The 18,887-nt window shown below is 55.6% G+C and overlaps 2 protein-coding genes across 2 annotated transcripts in view; one reads left to right on the top strand and one right to left on the bottom strand.

The window, feature by feature from the left end:
- Nucleotides 1-16,262, bottom strand: part of KAZN (kazrin, periplakin interacting protein) — a 39,913-nt gene extending 23,651 nt beyond the window's left edge. Inside the window, exon 1 of the mRNA XM_070956088.1 lies at nt 16,064-16,262. Within this exon, the coding sequence (XP_070812189.1) occupies nt 16,064-16,262 (199 nt within the window). The remainder of the gene's footprint in view (nt 1-16,063) is intronic.
- A 63-nt stretch (nt 16,263-16,325) lies between these two features.
- On the top strand, nt 16,326-16,979 carry LOC139326133 (nematocyst expressed protein 3-like). Its single transcript, XM_070956267.1, has one exon. It carries the CDS (start codon nt 16,326-16,328, stop codon nt 16,977-16,979), a length of 654 nt encoding a protein of 217 aa, XP_070812368.1.
- The last annotated feature ends 1,908 nt before the right edge of the window (nt 16,980-18,887 follow it).

Genomic DNA, 18,887 nt, shown 5'->3' with positions numbered 1-18,887 from the left:
ACCCCTGTCCCTTCTGGAAGAGCAAGGAAGACGCTTAACCCCAAACAGAGCACCCCATTTCTGTAGAGTAGCCGAAGGCTGGGCAAGGGAAGGAAGGGCCTCTCGCCTACTCGCAGGCTGGCCTCTGGAAAAACTAAGCAAGGAGGCAGCCAACCTAGGAGACATTTCTTGAGGGAACAATTAAGCAGCGGAAGGCTTCCCTCCAGAAGTTGTGGGTACTCGATCACTAGAGGTCTTCTGGAATGGTGCAGGGTCTCCTGCTTGAGCTGGGGGTTGGACTAGAAGACCTCCAAGGTCCCTTCCAACTCCATTATTCTGCTACTGAAACCAGCACCTTTTTCCACGTCTTGTGGCAGCCACGCATTGCAAAATGCAACTTGGCCTCGGCTGAAAGGTTTCCTGGAGCTGCGCAAGGAGGATCGATTGTCCCTCGCCCAGTTTGGTACTCAGGGGAGAAAAAGTTATTTCCCCTAGTTGTTTTTGTTCCGAGCTGAGAGGGGCCTCTGTGCTTCTCTCAGCCGTGCTTAGAAAGCATCCTGGCAGATTTGCAGCTCAGTGGCCGGTCGGGCTTTTCAGAAGACCTCAGCTGAATTGACACTCCGACCAGAATATTCTCTCCGCAGGTGCATTTGTGGGCTGACGGGGAGGGCGAAGGTTTGCTACCGAAAGGGGGAAAAAACCGAAGGAGGCAGAAGCCATGATCAGTCTTCACCCTTGAGCCCCAGATTTGAAGACGTCCAAACCGACTCAGCTGCAAAGCTTCCTCCTCCACCGGCCCCTGCGTGGTCCAGGGGGCGACTGCTGACACCCCCAGCAGCATCCCCATACTGATTCGGACCACGGGCCTTTTTGGGGCCAAGGAGCTTCAGCCATGGAAAAAGAAAGATGAAAAGCAACCAAGCAGAACAGAAAGGGACACCAGAAGGGACGGCAACCGAGGCGCCAGGCTAGAAAGCGGGGAGATGGGGAGTTCCGGTCCCGCCTTCGCCATGAAAGTCGGCTGGGTGACCTTCGGCCAGTCATACACTCTCAAGCCCAGCCCACCTCACAGGGTTGCTGTGAAAAGGGGAGGAGGAGGAGGAGGAGGAAGGAATATTGCTTTTTGTTCACTGCCAGATTCACCGAGGACAAGGGAGCCCCTGCAACCCCATGGAGTTCTTATTTTGGCCATGATTAAGTCAAGCTTGAAAGGAAAAGCATTCACACACCCCCATGAGACACAAGGACACACACACAGAAACACGGCCAGTTCAAAACAGTGTCGTTGGGGGTGGGGCGGCCTATACATAAATAAAAACAAGGTCGAGGGATTTACTGGTCCCGCTGGCCTAAGAACCAGATGCCATAAAAAAAAAGACCTTCCCCCAAAGCCTCACATATTTTGCTTCCTCCAGGCGGCCCCCTGGGGGACTTTCACTCCGGGAGCTCCAGGCGGACAGAGAAATGGGGCACATCAAAGTTTTTAATTACTTGCCCCCCCCCGGCCCCAATCCTTGGCCCGTTCTCAGGTGTGGATGGCAGCAGTGCCGGGGTGGTTTATCAGTGCTAAACACAGGATCCTCCTGGGGGCCATTCAGGCGACAAGGACTGCCAGGGAAACGGGCAAGAAATTAATTTATCCGACAGCAGCACCGCTCTCACCCCCCCCATAAATAAGTAAAAAGAGAAGGCAAGGGAGATGGGGGGGGGAGAACAAAGCCTTGGTTCAGCCAGAGCCAGGATCTAGCAGGGGGGGGGGGGCTTGCAAAGGGGTCATTATCTGCCATTGGAGGGAGGCGGAGAGTGGAGAAACAAAGCTTATTAGGAAGCCCCCCGAAGGTTAAATCATCCAGAGGAGGAAGGTGAGAAAGGAAGACACGGTTTGTGGGAAAATAACAGCCACATTTGGTGGTGGTGCAGTGTCAAGGCAACCATGGGCAACTTTCCTCCTGCAGGGGCTAGTTGTGACTACCTGGTATGTTCCAGGGGGAGCCAGGAGGGGGTGGAGGAGGCTTTCCCTCCAGCCCCATTTCAGGGGGAGCTGAACCCTATCCCTGGGCTGTCCCTAAAGCAGGGATCCCCTGAGTTGGCAAAACAGCTCAGTTCAAATTGGATCTGACCGAGAGGGAGGCTCAGTAGAAGCACCTCACTGAGGACTAGGAGCATAGGCTTTCCAAGCAGAGGGAAGACCTGTGGGAGTGCAAGGTCAGGTACTGGCGCCTGGAGGCTCAGCGGGCTGAGATGGCCAGCCAGTTCCAGGCCATGATGCAGTCCCACTGGAAAAAGGCCCTCCGGCTCTTCGCCACCAGCGGTGCTTCCCTCCAGCCTTCACCCAAAGCCTCACACCAGGAGGCTGAAGCAGACCCCGAGTTAGAATTTCTGCCCCCCCCTCCGACCTGAACAAAAAGACCCCGAAGGGGGAGACTCTCTGAGGCAACACAAACGTTCATTGCACGTATCTGTCCCAAGGGCCGTAGTTTGAGTACCCCTGATTTAATGCAATATAAAAAATGCAAATATTTTTCTATCTCGTGGACCACCAGTTGGTGACCACTGCCCTAAAGAGTCTGCCCTCCACCCTGGCAGTGAGCGCTTGGGGCTGGGAGGTCCCAAAAGCAGCCAATGTGGTCTAAGGAGGGCCCAGGAAATGGGACTGGCCAGTCAATGGTTTCACAAGCGCCCGGCCTTCCTTCCTCTCCTCACTTCAGCCGGCTTACTGGCAGGGACCGACTCCAAATCCGTCTTGCTCTGCATCCGTGCTGACAGCCGCCGGGCCGGGCCTGCTTAGTGAGGACAAAGGGCCGTCAGGAGTCGGAGATGCTCCTTAAGAGGCACAGAAGCCCTGGAGCCTGTCAGAGGAATAACCTTCGTCTCTGACACCCACGTGGGAGAAGTCGCTGATACGCAATGGCCCCTTGCCTCACACGGTTGTTCTCCACAGTTGTAGAAGCAGCCACAGGAATGGGAAGAGGTGAAAACGGCTTTCCATTTATAAACTCACTCGCTCGCTCGCTCACGCAAAGTATGATTTCTCACCCCAAAATCAATCCCATTAGGTGCGTCTTATCCACCACCAACACATCCAAGACATTTCACCTGTGGAAATAACAGGAAACCGGAGGCCGCGTATTGCATCGTTCCTGTTTCTCATCCTGCAACTATAAGACAGGCAACTGAATGCTGGCTGCTACCCACCCACGTGGGAGTAGAATTGGATTATTTGGGGAGGAAAAGGTGAAGTCCAAGCGAAGATGAGGAGGGTGGTAAGAAGGGAAGGCCAGAAGGGACCAGAGCTGCTCCACTTATATAATTCACTCTGCTAAAAAGTCACCGATTCCTGGCTGACTTTGGGTGGCAGAATACAGAGTTAAAAAAAAAAAAAAACAAGGCACAAAACCTGAGAACGAGGAACAAACATCTTTTCAAATCCAAGAAACAGCCAAGCCTTTGAGAAACTTTTGTGAAAGACGGCAGGCTGCGGAGGGGGCTGTGAATGCGCAGGGGATGCTGTTCCAGAGGGCAGGCCCCAAAACTCAATTAGCACCCAGAAGTCAGGTTGGGTACCAGCAGGGGCAGACACCCCCCCCCCAAGTGCTTGGATTGCCGCACTTCAGACCAGTCTACAAAATTACAGAATAACAGAGTTGGAAGGGGACCTTGGAGGTCCTCTAGTCTAGTCCAACCACCTCTCAAGCTACCATTCTGGAGAAATGGCTGTCCAATCTCTTCTGGAAGGCCTCCAGTGACGGAGGACCCACAACCTCTGGTGGCAAGTTGTTCCACCGACTAATTGTTCTTAGAACTTAGAATAACATTGTCGCTTTGAATGTACACTGATCGGCATGCATTAAAATGAAATTTCATTGCATCTCAAAGGGTCTCCACCTCTAGTTGTTCTGACAACTGTCGGCTGAAGCATCCATGCAGCTTTCAAGGTCAAAAACACCCCCCAACTCAACGCCCCTTGTGATTCCTTCTCCAGCACAGCCAGGGGCTGCTAATGGGATGTGCCAGTTGTATGAACAATAGTCTCCCGTCCCCTGGTGGGGGGGGGCGGGGGAGTTTCCTTCCCTTTTCATCTACTGCTCCTGTGTGGCCCCGCCCACTTTTCCTCCACAATCCCCTTGAAAACTGGATGGGGTGGGCCGCATGGCAGCTGAAGGGGACAGGAGACTATCGTTGCATGGAAGGGAGCGCAGGCTGGCAGCGCTGGGCACAGGAGATGAAATGCTGGAGGGGGGAGGAAGGAGACCCAGTTCAGCTGCCAGTCCAGAGGGAGACCCCCTCCCCACCCACCCTCAAATTCAATTCTTCCCTGCAGAGCTGCTGCCAGTCAGAACTGAGAACAGACAACTGACTCCCTTGGAAAGGGAGGCCAAAGGCATGGAGCTTGATAAATCCATGATCTGCCTTGCTTTGGTGCTGCTTTGAGGAAGCCTTTCATGAGGACTAGAGCTTTCCTTGGCTTTAAAGGCGGGCTCAGAGCTTCGTGGCTTGAAGGTAAGAGCGGACGGCCGGTGTGGCAATTCACAGCAGCTCTTCCTTTTCCAGAATAAAGCTCGACAAGAGATGTCCATCCAATTCCTGACCATGGACGAGCCTTGAGGTGCCCTGATTGGGCGAAGAGTGCCAGAAGAGACCGCTTTATGCACCAAACAAGCAGGGATTTGTCACCCAGACACACAAGGCCTTTGCAGATCAGCTCATTTTGGGGAGAGGGGGGGAAGAGCCCACCAACGCTATGTACTGAAGCAGAGCCCCAAAGCATCCGAGGGTCCTTGGCACTGGGGAGGGGGAAGCTGTTCATTACCCACACCCAGAGCAACAACGCTCCCCCCCTCCCGCTCCCTTCACCTGGAGGCTGTTGACGCCTCATCAACTCGGAGGCTCAACCAAGCTTGCTCCAATTAATCTCTGTCTGCTGTTGGCCAACTCAGACCTCTATCTGGGTTTATTCCGGTCACCTCCCTGCTGGCAGCCCCCCTCCTTTACAGATCTGATGGCCAGAAACACCCCAACAATCCAACTGCTGCAGACTTCCCCCCCGCCCCCCCCGCCACCAAAAAAAAAAAAAAAAGTCAAATGGGACCAGGGAATCCAAAGGATGCTGGAATGGTGGGATTAAACCAAATGAAAAAGCCAGGAAAAATTTTAAAAAACGAAAACCCAAAACCAGCAGAAATTCATTGCCGTTAAATGACTGAGCACACTTGCATGGCAATCCAACCCTCTCTTGCTTCTGTTCTGCCTGGTGGGTCAGCCTCCTGCCCCCCTGCGCTGGGCTCTCATTCACCTCCAGCTCACATGCAGGGTCTTGACCGACCGGCCGGCTGTCCAAGAGTGTGCGGGGAAGGCAGCCTGCTCCGAACCCTGAAGCTTCTTCTCAAGAGGAAGAGGCAAAGTTTCCTCCTCAAAGAGCAGCTGCAAACAGCTGGAAAGGACCTTGCCAGTCCCTCTTTGCCCTGCCCTGAACTAATTCTGCAGTGGGCGCTCCTTCACTCTTCACTCAAGGGGAACTTGACCCTGGCCAGGAGGGCTACGTTCCTCTGAAAAGGTCAGCCGGCCACAGCTTGGGACCGAGTGCCTCTCCTCCTAGGCTGGATCCGGCATTCTCAGGCAGACCTGGCTGCCCTGGGACCCTTCCCCTCAGCTGCCACCTCTGGCTGCCCCCCAGATTCTTCCCTTATGAGGTCTCCTGCACCTCGGCCCTATTCTTCCCCTCCCCTCCATGCATCCCCTCTCCCCCCCAAAAGCCTTCAGGCTCCTGGAAGCAAGAGGGGGAAGGAAAAAGGCGAGCCTGGGTCCTCCTCCATGGCGGGGCTCTCCTCATGGGGCTGCCGATAAAGAGGGCAGCAGGCAATGAGGCCATCTGTTCTAGCAGTAATGTGGGCTGGGGGGGGCGCGGGGGAGTCCTGTGCTCCCTCCTGGGCACAAGGGAGGAGGATGTGCTGACCATAGCTCATTGTTCACCTGTCATCACATCCCGAGTGGCTGAGGGGGGACCAGTATGGCAGGGCCAGGGTGGGGGAGGACCCCGCCCCCGCCCCCATTAGGAAGGCCACTAACTTTCCAAAGCAGGACAGAGAGCAGCCCCCCAGCCTCGGATGCTTCCCTTGGCTCACCTGTGCAGATCACGGCTGGGAGGGGGCCGGGGTGAGTCCCAGATCCCTGGAGAGAGGCTCTTGTTTCTCTGCTGGCAAAGCCCAAGCTCAGCGCTCACCACGGCTGAGCTCTGGGGAGCCAGTTTGGACCCATGGTTTCAGGGTCTTCAGGACCTGCCCAACCCAGGTCAACCCCTTAATTCTGGTCAGTCTGTCAGTCTGGTGCTCCTCCCCAACCTGGGAAGGGCCAGATGTGGCTCACTGACCTCCTGATCCTGCAAAGACACAGAGCTTCGGTGGGGTGTCTCTCCCCACACCCACACCCCGAAAATGGGAACCGGGTTCAATGGGTAGTTTAACAAAATGGGACTTGGGAGAGCCCAGGCTTCACTCCTTCCGTGACCTCCCTGTGACCAGGGAGGGGGGACATCTTTGGCACAGGAATGTAACCGGAGCCACCAAGTTTCCAAGGTGAAATGGACTAAGAGCAACCAGGGGCTGCGGGAGAGGTGGGGGGAGGGCATGCGAGGTCAGGAAAGGGTCACACTCTGACCCTCTGAGCACCCGAGACGATGGGGAGGTTGATGGGGCGAGCGAAGACCTAGCCGCTCTCTCCACAGGCACCTGGAGAGCCAAGGGCACAAAGCCACTAAGCCACAGTGTAAGTGTGTGCCACACGCCACAAATGGCTCCTTCCCTTGAAGGACAGGCTGGGGATACCCAGAAGATGGCAGTGATTTCCTGCTGACCTCTGAAAGGGAAGGCAAGGGGGGATCTCCCTTGGCTGGACCTCCACCATCCCACTCCCCCACCCTGAAGAAAAAAAGATCCCCTAGAAACCGTTCACATCACATCATAAAGACACCCGCACTGGGCTCTCCTCGACACACACGGGACCTGCCCATGGCTTCTACCGGAGCTTCCTTGTGTTGTCTCCGCAAGCTGGCCAGAACTGGCTGCCTCGTGTGAGGGGTCTCCCCCGCCCTGTCTCCCCCATGCTGGGGGAGGGTACCCAGGCCCTGCAGGCTACAATCTGGAGCCCGAGGAAGGCTGCCTCAAGGTATCCCTGGATTTTGCACAACAGAAACAGGCTGGGCTCAGCCGGATGCTGAAATCAGAAGCCAGAGCTATGGGTTAACGGGCGCCCTTGCCCATCGAACGGAGCAAAGGAGGAGATTGCTCAGGCAAGGATTTCTCTCTGGGAACCAGGGGGAGAAAGGAACCGGCTGGGAAACATCTGTGAGGAAAAGCATCTGGAAGAGGCCCCCAGGGAGAAGCGGAGGCAGAGACCCTCCCTGGCTTTTGATTAGAGATTAGGTGGCTTCACTGCAGGCAGAGAGACAAGAGACAGAGGGAGGGAGGGAGGGAGGGAGAGGGGGGAGAGACAGAGAGAGAGGGAGGGAGAGAGAGAGAGAGAGGGAGGGAGGAAGGGAGAACCAGGATCCTTTGTTTCCCTTCAATGAAGGCAGAAAGGCTGTTTCCTTTCCAAATCCTTACCCGGGGACCGTCATGCTTCTTTAAGCTCCCATTGGGTTCTGCCGTCGCAGCCCAGAGTGGCAGCGCATGCCTGGTGCCGGTGCCAAGGCTGAGCAGCCAGCCTTGCCTGCGCTTCAGGGCTGCCTCCCTCGTGCTTCAAGTAAGGGTCTCCACGGAGGAGGCTCGGCGGGAGAGGCCTGGGCCCGGCCTTCGCCCATCGCCCTGCTGCCCAAGCAAATGTGGGAAGGAAGGCCGAGGGGAACCAGACCTGGCTGCACAGGCTGCATGTCTCGGCACACCTGGGTTGCGGCTGCAGGTGCAAAAGACGTTGACGGCCCTGCTGGCTGGACTCTTAGGGAGAATCGCTCCCAGGGAGTCGTTTTTCTAATTCAGACAGGCAAACGACAGCAAAATGTAGCACGCCTGAATCTAGAGGAGGGTGCCAGGAGTGGCATTTAGCACAGAAAATATGTGTGTGTGTGGGGGGGGGGGGGGCTCTTGCAGAAGCAGGGAGGGAGACCAGAGGCAAAGAGAGCTCAAAAGACCTCCTCCCCACCACCCCCAAGTACCTCAGATGACTCTCAGGAAGAGGCTGGGCCCCGGAAGTCCTCCCCCCCCCCAATTCGATCCAGAAGACAGGGGCACATTTTCTTTCAAAGCACCAAACGTGGGCACTGTGCAGCTGGTATTTACTGCCACTCAGCTGAACCGTGAGGCCCTACCATAATTACCCTGGTGAGTCTTGTTCAGCACATTAACTGGTACCAGGGGAGGAGAGACAGGAGTGGCACTGAAGGCAGCATGGCTGGCCGGCTGGCTGGAGAAATGGAGGCTGGAGAGCCCTGGACATCTCCAGCAGGACAACAAACTGGGTGGCATGCACCCCTTTCCCTGGGGGTGAGGAGGAGGAGGAGGAGGGGGGGGATAGAGTCCTGTTTGGGTCCCATCCATTGAGCACCGCCGTCTCAAAGGGGCCCTCTGCACTGCGGTGGCCTCTGAAGCAGGTCTAGGTGGGCCCTGGTTCAGGCACTCTCGGAGGGCTGGAGTGGCCATGGGCTTTTTTCCCCCCACTCTCCACTTGTTTCTAAGCATCGCCCAGAGTTGTTATGCAGTCGGACAGCCTCGCAAATGTGACAAACAAGCAAGGAAATAAATAAATAAACAGTTTGAAACAGCTTTGCAATCTGTTCAGAGAACTCAGACTTTGGGGGTAAGCTAGAAATAAAAGCATATGGCCTCAGGATTCCTTTTCTTGGGCTTCTTTTTATCATGCAACATGCGGGAGTGTGCGCACATACCGAGAAAACCCTCCCTCCCCCGAATTGGACCTTCAAAGCATGGGACACCTTCAAAGGGAGGATTCTGTCCAGTAGGAAGGACTCTCCTTTCGGCTCTTGGGCCCAGAGAAACTTGCAAACACCGCAGCAAAGAACTCCAGAAAGTCTGAAGTGCAATCAGAAGAGAGAAATAATTCTGTACGGCCTGAAAAATGTAAGGTATGGGCTAGGCCTCTGAACACAATGCAAACCGAGCTGATAAACCTAGTAAACCATTCCTGCAAAGGTCTGTGCTTTGTCTAGATGTCTTTCCATCACCACAGGAGGCTAGCTAACCTCAGCCAGAGGTTGAAAAAAAAATGGCCCGGAGTGTTGGACTTGGTTAGGACTTCAACGAAAAACCACCAGGAGGTTGGAGGCTGAGCTTGGGGGTCCAAGAGCATCCCGAAAGCCACACCTTTCCCCATCATGGCCCAGAAAGCATCACCGATACATTCCAAAGACACCAATGACTTAAAGGAGTCCCTTGTTGAGATGGGAGGAAGGAAGGAAGGAAGGAAGGAAGGAAGGAAGGGAGGGAGGGAGGGAGGGAGGGAGAGAGAAAGAAAGAAAGAAAGAAAGAAAGAAAGAAAGAAAGAAAGAAAGAAAGAAAGAAAGAAAGAAAGAAAGAAAGAGCTTTACCTGCCATAATTTCTAATATGCTCAATAATAATAAGCACAATTTCCTTTTAAAAGTTTAAAATGGTTGCCCTTTCTATCAGTGCTTCACAAAAATCAAGGAAATCATGATGGGAAAAGCGCTGTGAAATCCCACTTCATTTGGCCTTGACTAGGAGGAAAGAATGAGAAATCTGATATATATAGGCATTAACTCCCTTTCTGACATGTTCCCAGTGGGCAGATCCTGTTTTCCCTCCCCTTGCCTGGTCTGTTTTCAGATCCTCAGAGGTCCGAAGGGGCAGTTTCTTTTCAACAACAGAAAGGGGTTTCTCAACCTCAGAAACTTTACTGGTGTGTGGATCCCAACTCCCAGAACCCCTCCCCCCGCCAACTGGTCCATTTCCCCAAAGGGTCCTTTGCAGAGAGCAAATATTCCCTTTCTCTCCCTTACCTGGCAAAGGGCCCCCGTGGTTCCCAGAGGATGGCAGCCCGTGTGTGCAAGCAGCAAAAGGGGGGCTGAGCACGGGGGTGGGGGTGGGTCAAAAGGGTTCCTACCCAGGCCAGCCAACCTGTGGGGGGGGGAGGGGGCTCTTTTCTTTTTCTGTTTTTGAATCAAGTTCTATTGATTTTTTTCTTTCACACCCACCCATATAATTTATGAGCAGAGTATTGACCATATCATATCTTATATAACTTGTCATCTTCCAATACATTTTATTACATAGTTACAATTTCTGCCAAAATATTTTTCCCATACTTTATCTTAATACTTCTATGCTTATTGTACAAACAATATCTTCTGCCCTTAAATTCTAATTTCTCCATTATTAATCATATATATTCTTTTCACTTTCATATTAAATCATTCTTCATCCTAATAAATTTAAACATGTTTGGGGTAGCTTTTCTCCCATTTCATCTTTTTTATTTTACAACAATCCTTCTTCTCTCTTTCCCTCCCCTCCCTTCTTTTATCCTTTCCTACTTTCTTCTTCCCTCCTCTCCTACTCCTTCTCTACTTCCCCTTCCTTCCTCCCCCTCCTCCTTTCTTCATCCCTTTCTAACCTTCTCTCCTACTCTTATTTCCCCTCCCTTTCTTCCTCTCCTTTCCCCTTTCTTCTATTTCTCTCTCTCCTTCCTCTCTTCTCCGGGGAGGGGGCTCTTTCAAGAGACACACCAGGCTGCTGGTCCATGGACACATGCAAGGTTTACAGAGAGCACAACAGTGGCACACACGCAGCCAAAGAGCTCGCTCTGCACCACCGAGACAGGCAGCAATGAGACCCCTACTTGGCCCCTTTAAACTGTCACCCGAAAAGAGCTGATCCGCCTTCACTTTAGAAGCTCTTTATTAACTTTCTGATTGTTCTGGGCCTTTGTCCGGGATCTCTGTGGATCTGTTTGGGCTGAAGATCCCAGATCCACAGCAGTGGGCCGAGCTGGTCCAGGCAGCGGGGATGCCCAAAGGCAACTCCCCCCCCCATCTGCTTTCGTTCTGGGCAGGGCACAGTGTGGGGGCCTTCCTTCCTCTGCTTCTCCCTCGGTCATCACCACCACCAAACCGGTCAGGCCCCTGGAACCGCCGTCCAGAGCTCCAGGGCAGTTGCAGCAGGAAGCCCTCCATGGCCACCATGGGTCAGCCACGTCCTGAGGCACAAACAGGGATGGCTCGGTTCCCAGCTTTTGGCCACGGATCAAGGACGTGCACCTCTTCCTTGCAAGTTTCCATGACCCGCTGGACACCTCCTTCCCGAGGGTCCCACGTGCTGTTTGAGCCTGGCTGGGAAAACCACAGAGAGCTGCCCCTAACAGCCCCCTCTCCAACCCTCAATGCCCTGATGTCCGTGGCCACCCTGGCAGGAGACTCGGTTCCCGGGCAAGAGGTGGGCAGGAAGGAGGGACTTCCCTGATCTCACAGCCAAACATCCAGACTGTTTTGGACCTCAAGTCTCCCAGCCCGTCTGGCTGCTGCTCCTCTTTGGACCAAATAGGCAAAGGGAGGAAGGCAGGAATCCCCCCACCTGCCCCCCACTTCCAAAGCCTAGCCCAACCTACCTTGGGGAGTCCCTTCCCTATCTGCTATTCACAGCCCCTGCCTGAAGAAAATGGATTTGCCCTCCCCCCCCAAGGAACCCACCATTGCTGAGCAGGATCTTCACTGGAATCCTCCCCCCATAATTATTCTTCAGGATGAAACGCCTCAAACCCCCCCCCCCCGCCCCGCCTCCCCTCAGGTGGCTGTGGAGGATTTTTATGAGAAAAAGGGGAGAGTAGATTCAGGGCAACCCAAAGGAAATATGTCAAGTTTAGTTACTGATTAAAACTAAATACAAAACATTTCTTTTTTCTCTCTCCCCTCCCACCCACCCCCCATTTCTTTTTCATAATCATGTTGATTTTAGTTCAGCCTCCTCAAAGGAAATAAATCACCGTGTGGTATCTTTTCCGTGCACTCTTCCCTTTTAGTGGGGTATCTCCTCAGAAGACATAAACGCTTCCTTCCCTCAGAGCCCTCCCTGAGAGGGAGAGAGAGAACACACACCCGTTTAATTACAGGCTGGCGTGCCAGGTTTCTATTACACTTCAAAAAAGGGAAGGGGTTCAAAGAGGAACAGTTTTAGATTGGAACAAAAAACGCTCTTGGCTTTTTTGACGTTTCGATACACAGATGTGTTCTTTCCTGGAAAACAGGACTCTGCAGGGTGGATTTTTGAGACAACCGGAAAATGCAGGCTGGCCTCTAAATTAAACCAATGGCAGCAAGAATAGGCTGGAATCAAGGTCTGTCCTAGGAGAACAGCTCAATCCTGTATTAATGCATCACCCCTGCCTCCCCCAGCCAAATATCTCAAAGCAGACAGACTACAGATCCCATCGTCCTCCAATGAACTGCTCTCTGCCCTGATTCCCATCGGGGCAAAAAAGGAATTTGCAGGATCAACACAACCCTAACAGACGCCACACCAGGCTGACCTCTCCATGCTGAACTTCCCCTTCCCATATTTGCAACTGCTTCCAATTTAATCATGGCCTGCAAATTTAATTAACAGGCTGTGTTTACCCCTTCAAAGTATCTTGTTAGCGAAGTCGCTGCGCCAGAGTGCCAGGCTTTCCCAGAGACACAAGATGCCAACGCCGAGATGTCCCCCTCCCCCCCCCTCAAAAAAAGCCACAATAGGAAGAGCGGCAATAAAACAGGAACGGCAATACAGGCATCCCCTGGAAAAGCCCGTTTCAATTGTCTCCCTCCCTCCAAGTCAGAAGAGCCACTTCAGACATTACAGAGGAGACCCCTGTGCGAAGGTCCTGGCACAAGCTTTGGTTGTGTTGAATGCAGTCGCTGCAACCCAGAAGTGAAGGTTAAGGGCTCTGCAGGGTCCACAAACCACGATGGTCACAACCTGTGAAACGGCTAAGCCGTTCAAGTTGAACTCTTGGCCCAAAAGCTTGAAACGCATCCTAGCAGACATGGGCTACATACCCATGAAAGCAGCAGTCACCAAGTGGTGATCCATGGACCACTGGTGGTCTCTGAGAAAATTTTGGTGGTTCCCAGAAAAATTATTTGCATTTTTTTATATTGCACTAAATACTATTTATCTTTTTTTAAACATTCGTATTAGTGGTCCACGGGACTTAAAATTATGAATTTAGTGGTCCCTGAGATCCGAAAGGTTGGTGACCCCTGCTTTAAAGCAGCCTCATCTTTCTTTAGGCCTGGCTCCTGACACTCCTGAGCCCCCCTCCAGATCACCACAGCCTTACGCACCCAGGAAGAAAGGAAGTCAAAGCAGCAAGGATCCAAATGTAATTGCCCACTCCCGTTGTGCTGGATCGGGGGGTGGATGGGTGAGGAGGAGTGGATTGAGGGCAGCCACTTGGGACTGGTGCAGGTGCACCTCTCAGGCCAGGAGTGGTCAAGAGCTCAGCTGGGCCACCTGAGACCACCTGTAATTGGCCTTGAAAGAGCCTCTGTTGCAGCTTCCAGAGACCCCCAACCGTTGGTGCCCAGCTACAGTTCAATGCCCAGCTTGGCCCAGCTTTTAGGAAAAACAGCAATTCCCCAGACTCAAATTCTAGGGGGGGGGAACCTTTTCTTGCACAAGACGGGCGCTTCCCTACAGGGGCTGGCAAAGGCCTTAGTGCCCAGGCCAGGGTCACACAGCAGGCTAAGTCCACCCCTCACAAACCAAACGGCAGCTTGACCGGAAGTCAGGCTGTCTCAAGGTGCCCATGCCAGGGAAGCCTGGCTCACCAAGGAAGGGCAAGAAGAGGCACAGGGCAGCCCCTGCCACAGGAGTGTCCCTGGGCCCCAGGAAGGGGGAGGGGTCTGGGAGACACCTGCCCCCTCCCTGCCTGCCAGTCACCAATCCTTTCTCCCTCCTTCCCTGCAAAGCAGAAACCTCTCTTCACAGGCAGGCAGACTTCCTCTCCGTAACAGAGGCCGGAATGGAGGAAGACGCTTCTGAGCGGTCAGAACGCAGCTTCCCTTCAGATATCCAGCGGAAGGGAAGGGTGGAATTCCGGGCGGATGGTTTTGTGCCGAGTGGCAGGATATTCTTGGCCACCTGATCATTCCCGAGAGCCAACCCCTCCCCTCCCCCACCCCAAAATGCCCTTCTCCCTGGAAAGAGGTTGACAGAGCTACTTCTCCATTTTCCTTACACCAAATGGAAACATGCAAGAAAAAAGGCAGATAATGGAGCTCATCCTACCTCGCAAGGCTGGAAGGGTGAGTTTCTAGGCCTCCTCTTGGTCAGTTCTGGCCCCCAAACTTCAGAGCAGGGACCTGAAGAGCTGCCAATTGGCAACATGTGGGCCTTTGCCCGTGACTCCCAAGGGCAGTAGATTTGAACCTCTTTCCAGATTCAACCTTTAACCAGGAGTCTCTGCCTTGGTTGGGGGGAGGGGGGGCACATGCGATACCTTTCCCTTTAAAAAAGCACTGGGAAAAAGTGAGGGCCCCCATCCCTTGGGAGGCAGCCTGTCCGATTTTGAACAGGCAATTAAGAAAAGATAAAGAGTGCATCCGTACTAAAATGCTTCAGTCTTTTCTGCAGCAAATGATGGAGGTTAAGGAGGAAGAGGCTTCCTGGGTTGCTGTGGTGGAAAAGCCCCCTCCAGTGCTTGGAACAGGAAGAGACCGGTACCCTTTTTGGCAAAGGCAGCAGCAGACAACTTCCTTCCAAGATTGCTGGCAACCCCCTGGGGGAAGGTCCGAGACCCCCGCAGAGGGCTGGACCTGCAAAGACCACCCCTTTCCCAGGCCTGCTGAACCTCCCCTCCCACCAACTGTGCACCACAGGCTCAGTGGAGGGACTGGAGCCCCTGAAGGCCATGCCTGGCCTGCCCCACCACCTCCCTCCCACAGGTGCCCACTGCAGTTTTCTGGGTGCTGACGGGCCCTGGCACAGAGCAGCAGACCTCAGGAATGGTCGGGTGATGCCAGCCTGCAGGGGGTCAGACCCTCCTTAACCCCCTTCAGCGGCACTAGGGAGTCTCCCCCAGCAGAGAGCCCCTTCTCCTGCTTCGGCTGATTTCTGAGCTGGATCCCCATCTTGTGCGAGGGGTCTCAGCCTCTTCTTCCCCCTTCCGTTAGCTCCACAACCATTTCCTTGGTTTGCTTTCCATGGACACCAATCACTCTCCCACACACATTTTTTTTACAACGCTGCCGCCAAGCTTCCCCGAGAAGCCCCAGCCGAGACGCCCTCATGGCTCCATCTGCCAAGTCCTCCCACCCGCCTGCAAATCCCAGGAAGAGGCGATTTCCTAAGCAGATTCAGACTTGTTACTAGAAAGATAAACAGCGGAGAGACAGATCCTTGAATTCGGTTCCAAGCAAGAACGCCTCACAATTCAGCGGGCGGGCCCTTCCCGGTTCTGGGCGGGGAAGGGGGCCACCCTGCACCTCCCAACCGCTTCCCCAGCGGCTCCTCTCTGCACGTTGGTCACTTATACCCCACGGGCATTGGGGGGGGGGAAGCAAGTAGCCAGATGCTGCCGCCGCTTCCACCAGAGCCTCGCGCCCCATGACGTCATCGCTTCAACCCTTCTCTGCACAATTCCCGGCCTTCCCCCACCCGCGGAGGGCTCCTGGCTCTCCCTCCGAAGAGCCCCCCCGCCTTGGAGGCCGCTCCGATGCCGCCCTCCCGGGCACCCCTAGGCAAAGGGGCTCCGCGGCCCCCGCAAGCCCGGCCGCTCTGCCGGAACACCCGAGGTCCAGGAGCGGCCCCGGCGGGATCTCTCCCACCAGCCCGGCGGAGCCCGCGCGCCCCCGCCGCCGCCTCTCTCGGCCAACGGCCAGGTTAGCGGGGAAGAGCCGCTAGCCAGGAAGGAAGGAGGGAGGGAGGCAGCCCGAGCAGCGAACCCGCAGCTCGCCAGGCCGAGGGGAGCCGCCCGCGAGCAGAGTCCCCGCCCGGTTGCAGGTCGCCCGCAGCTCCTCTCGAGAGCGCGGCGCAGAGACGGGCGCCCGCCGGACAGCCTGTCCAGGAGGCCCCGCGCACAGAGCAGCCCCCGTGCCCGCCCGCCTCCCCCTGTTCCCGTCCATTCCGTAGGGACGGCGCTTACCTTGCAAGCTGGGCTGCGCGGGGTCCGGGCCGCCTCCTCCCGCGGCCATCTCGACGGCGCAGGGGGGCCCGTCGGCGCTGAGCTCGGCCAGTCTGCGGCTGGCGGCGCCCAGCTCGGCTCGCAGGGCGCTCACCTCCTGCCCGGCTGCCTGGAGCGCTCCGTCGATGCGCAGCGCCAGCTGCTGGTTCCCCTCCATCATGCCGGCGATCTTGGCCTGCGGGGGGGACAAGGCGGCAGGCTTAGCCGCTGCAGCAGCCGCCGCATGGCGCGCCGGGCCCCGCCGTCTCCGCCCGCCGCTCCCGGGGCCGCGACGCCCGCCCGCCCGGCGGCTGGGGCTGCTCCCGAGGCCGGCGGCGCGGCTGGCAGAAGCGCGGCCGGGGCGGGAGGCGGCGGCGGGAGAGGAAGCGCGGCGGGAGGGGAGGAGCTGCCCGGCCGCCCCGCCCCCGGCTCCTCCCGCCCCGCCGCGGCTCCTCCTCCCGCCTGGCCAGAGCAGCGGCCGCCACTCCCCCCCCCCCCCACGCTCCGAGGCTGGGCTCCCCTCGCGGCTCGACCTCACCGGCCAGGGGTGGCGCTGCGCCCCGAGCGGGCGCCGGAGGAGTCCGCGGGAAAGGCGGCAGGCGCAGCAGCGGCCGGTCGGGGTCGGGCCGGATGCTCGGAACAGCCGCGCGGTGCGCCCGGAGCTCGGGGCCGCGGAGGGGAGCGAGAGCGCGGCTGGCCGGTTCGGACTCGGAGCTCCTCCGCTTCTCCGAAGCCTCGTCGGGAGCAGCGAAGGGAAGCTGCCGCGGCCATTCCCGACGATGACGCAGCAGAGACCCCCCCTCGTTTGCCCGTAGCGAAGCCCTTGCGGCCCCTCCAGGCCGGAGCCCAGCCCCCGGCGCCGGGCAGGGAAGTCTCCACGTCGGTGGCAGCCCCGTGAATTTCCGGGGTGCCCGTTCGGTAGGGCCTGCATGAGCACATCGCGACGGTCCCCGGTGCGCTGGTGAGCTTCGGTTGGCTGAATTCACACAACGCGCTAAACCAAATCCTCCGTTTCCAGAATTCTCTGAACAAAAGTTAACCGGCCTTGATTCCACCGGGGTTAGAAACCTGGGTTGCTGGGTTCACACAGCATAAGGGTTGCGTCGCACAGCCCGAGGCTGGGTCCTGAAATTAAGACATTGGAGACCCCACCCCTTCAGGAAGGTTCTCTGGCTGCAGAGGCAGGGCAGGGGGTCCTCTACATATGACCATAGTTGGGTGCAGAGTTTCCACTGCTAAGCAAGGTAAGTGAGCCATGCCCGATTTTAGGACCTTTTTTCCATGGTGGTTAAGTGAATCACACAATCGTTGAGTGACCCCCAGACTTTGCCTGTTGCAAGCTGGCTGGGAAGGTCACAAATGGTGATCACCTGACCTGGAATCCTCCTTCCACCCCCACCCCGTGAAATGCAAATTTTTTTACTACCGGTTCTGTGGGCGTGGCTTGGTGGGTGTGCAAGATCTCCATTCCCACCCCACTCTGGGACCAGCCAGAGGCGGTATTTGCCAGTTCTTCGAACTACTCAAAACTTCCGCTATTGGTTCTCCAGAACCTGTCTGAACCTGCTGGATTTCACCCGTGCTGCCGCCCCCTCGGATTCCTCCCCTCTCCCCTTGGAGCAGAATCCATTCAGAACAGGTTGCCCCAAACCTCGAGGTTACTGTGAGGCCGGATTAGACCAGAGTGAAATGCAGCAACTCAGACGAGGACTTCACTGCCATAAAAATGCAAAGAAGCCACAAACCACAATTCCTCATCTATTGAGGCCGAATTCACACATCGCACAAAGTCACAGCAAAACAACAACATTCAAAGATTGCAATCAGTTAAAAGTTCACTGAACTACGGTTTCTGAACTTTGCACAATTGGTCAAAACCTAAGTTGAGGAATGCTACACCACCACCACCACCACCAACCCCTCTCACACCTGTCAGCCCACTCGACTGACCCACGTGGGCCCAGGCCACGTGATGAAAACCTGCCTTTGAATTCCAACCATCTTAATCCCAATATAATTAATCATAATAATTCATACCATAAACGCTTGGCATTTGTAGCAGCCAGCTAGCATAGGGCCGGTCAATGGTTGGCAGCAAGATGCCCACACCATGGAGTTGGCAGCGGGTTCCCTGCCCTGGGGCCATAGGCTGGCAGAGGAAGAGCCACAGCTAGCCCTGGAAGGGGCTCCGCCTCAAGGAGCAGCTACTGCTGCAAAGAATCCTCCCGGCCTTTAAAGGGGGTCTTTTTGCATGGGGCAGAAGAAACCCCCCCTCCCCCACTTAGGAGGCCTACGCTATTAAACAGCATCATGTGAGACCCTGTTAAATGTAACCCTGATCTGCATTTTCCGAGACTCGAGCAAGGTTGCTAAATCTCACCCACGGCTTCGATAAGCCAGGCTGAGTTCAAGGTGGGACTAACGGTTACAGTTCTTATGCCTGAGAAAGCATTTCTCCCAGTCTGGGCTCACACCACCATAACACTGAACTTCAGTCAGGAAAGTATTCACACAACACGCTGAACCCAGTCACAAAAGACCCACCGGTTGCGCTCGAATAATGTGCAAAGGTTGGGGTTTTGTGGAAATGCAGCCTTGCACCAACACAAAAAGTTATGCAAGGAAAGTGTGTCGCGGCTGATGGAAACGGCCCACATCACACAATGCATGACAACAGTGGCCCTCAACCTTTTGGGCACCGGGGATGGGCTGGCTGGGTGGAGGGAGGCTTTTCCGTGGACCGGAGGAGGCGTGGTTCCACGTGCTGCCTGCATTCCACTGATGGGGCTTCGCTTGTTTGCATAGC

Source organism: Pituophis catenifer, unplaced genomic scaffold, assembly GCF_029215685.1.
Source record: "Pituophis catenifer annectens isolate HBS135680 unplaced genomic scaffold, rPitCat1.0.hap2 SCAF_18, whole genome shotgun sequence".
Classification (NCBI taxonomy): domain Eukaryota; kingdom Metazoa; phylum Chordata; class Lepidosauria; order Squamata; family Colubridae; genus Pituophis; species Pituophis catenifer.
This window is presented reverse-complemented; position numbering and strand designations above follow the sequence as displayed.

Excerpts from the sequence above, each read along its gene's own strand:
- LOC139326133 (XM_070956267.1), top strand. The coding sequence starts at position 16,326 with ATGGCGCGCCGGGCCCCGCCGTCTCCGCCCGCCGCTCCCGGGGCCGCG.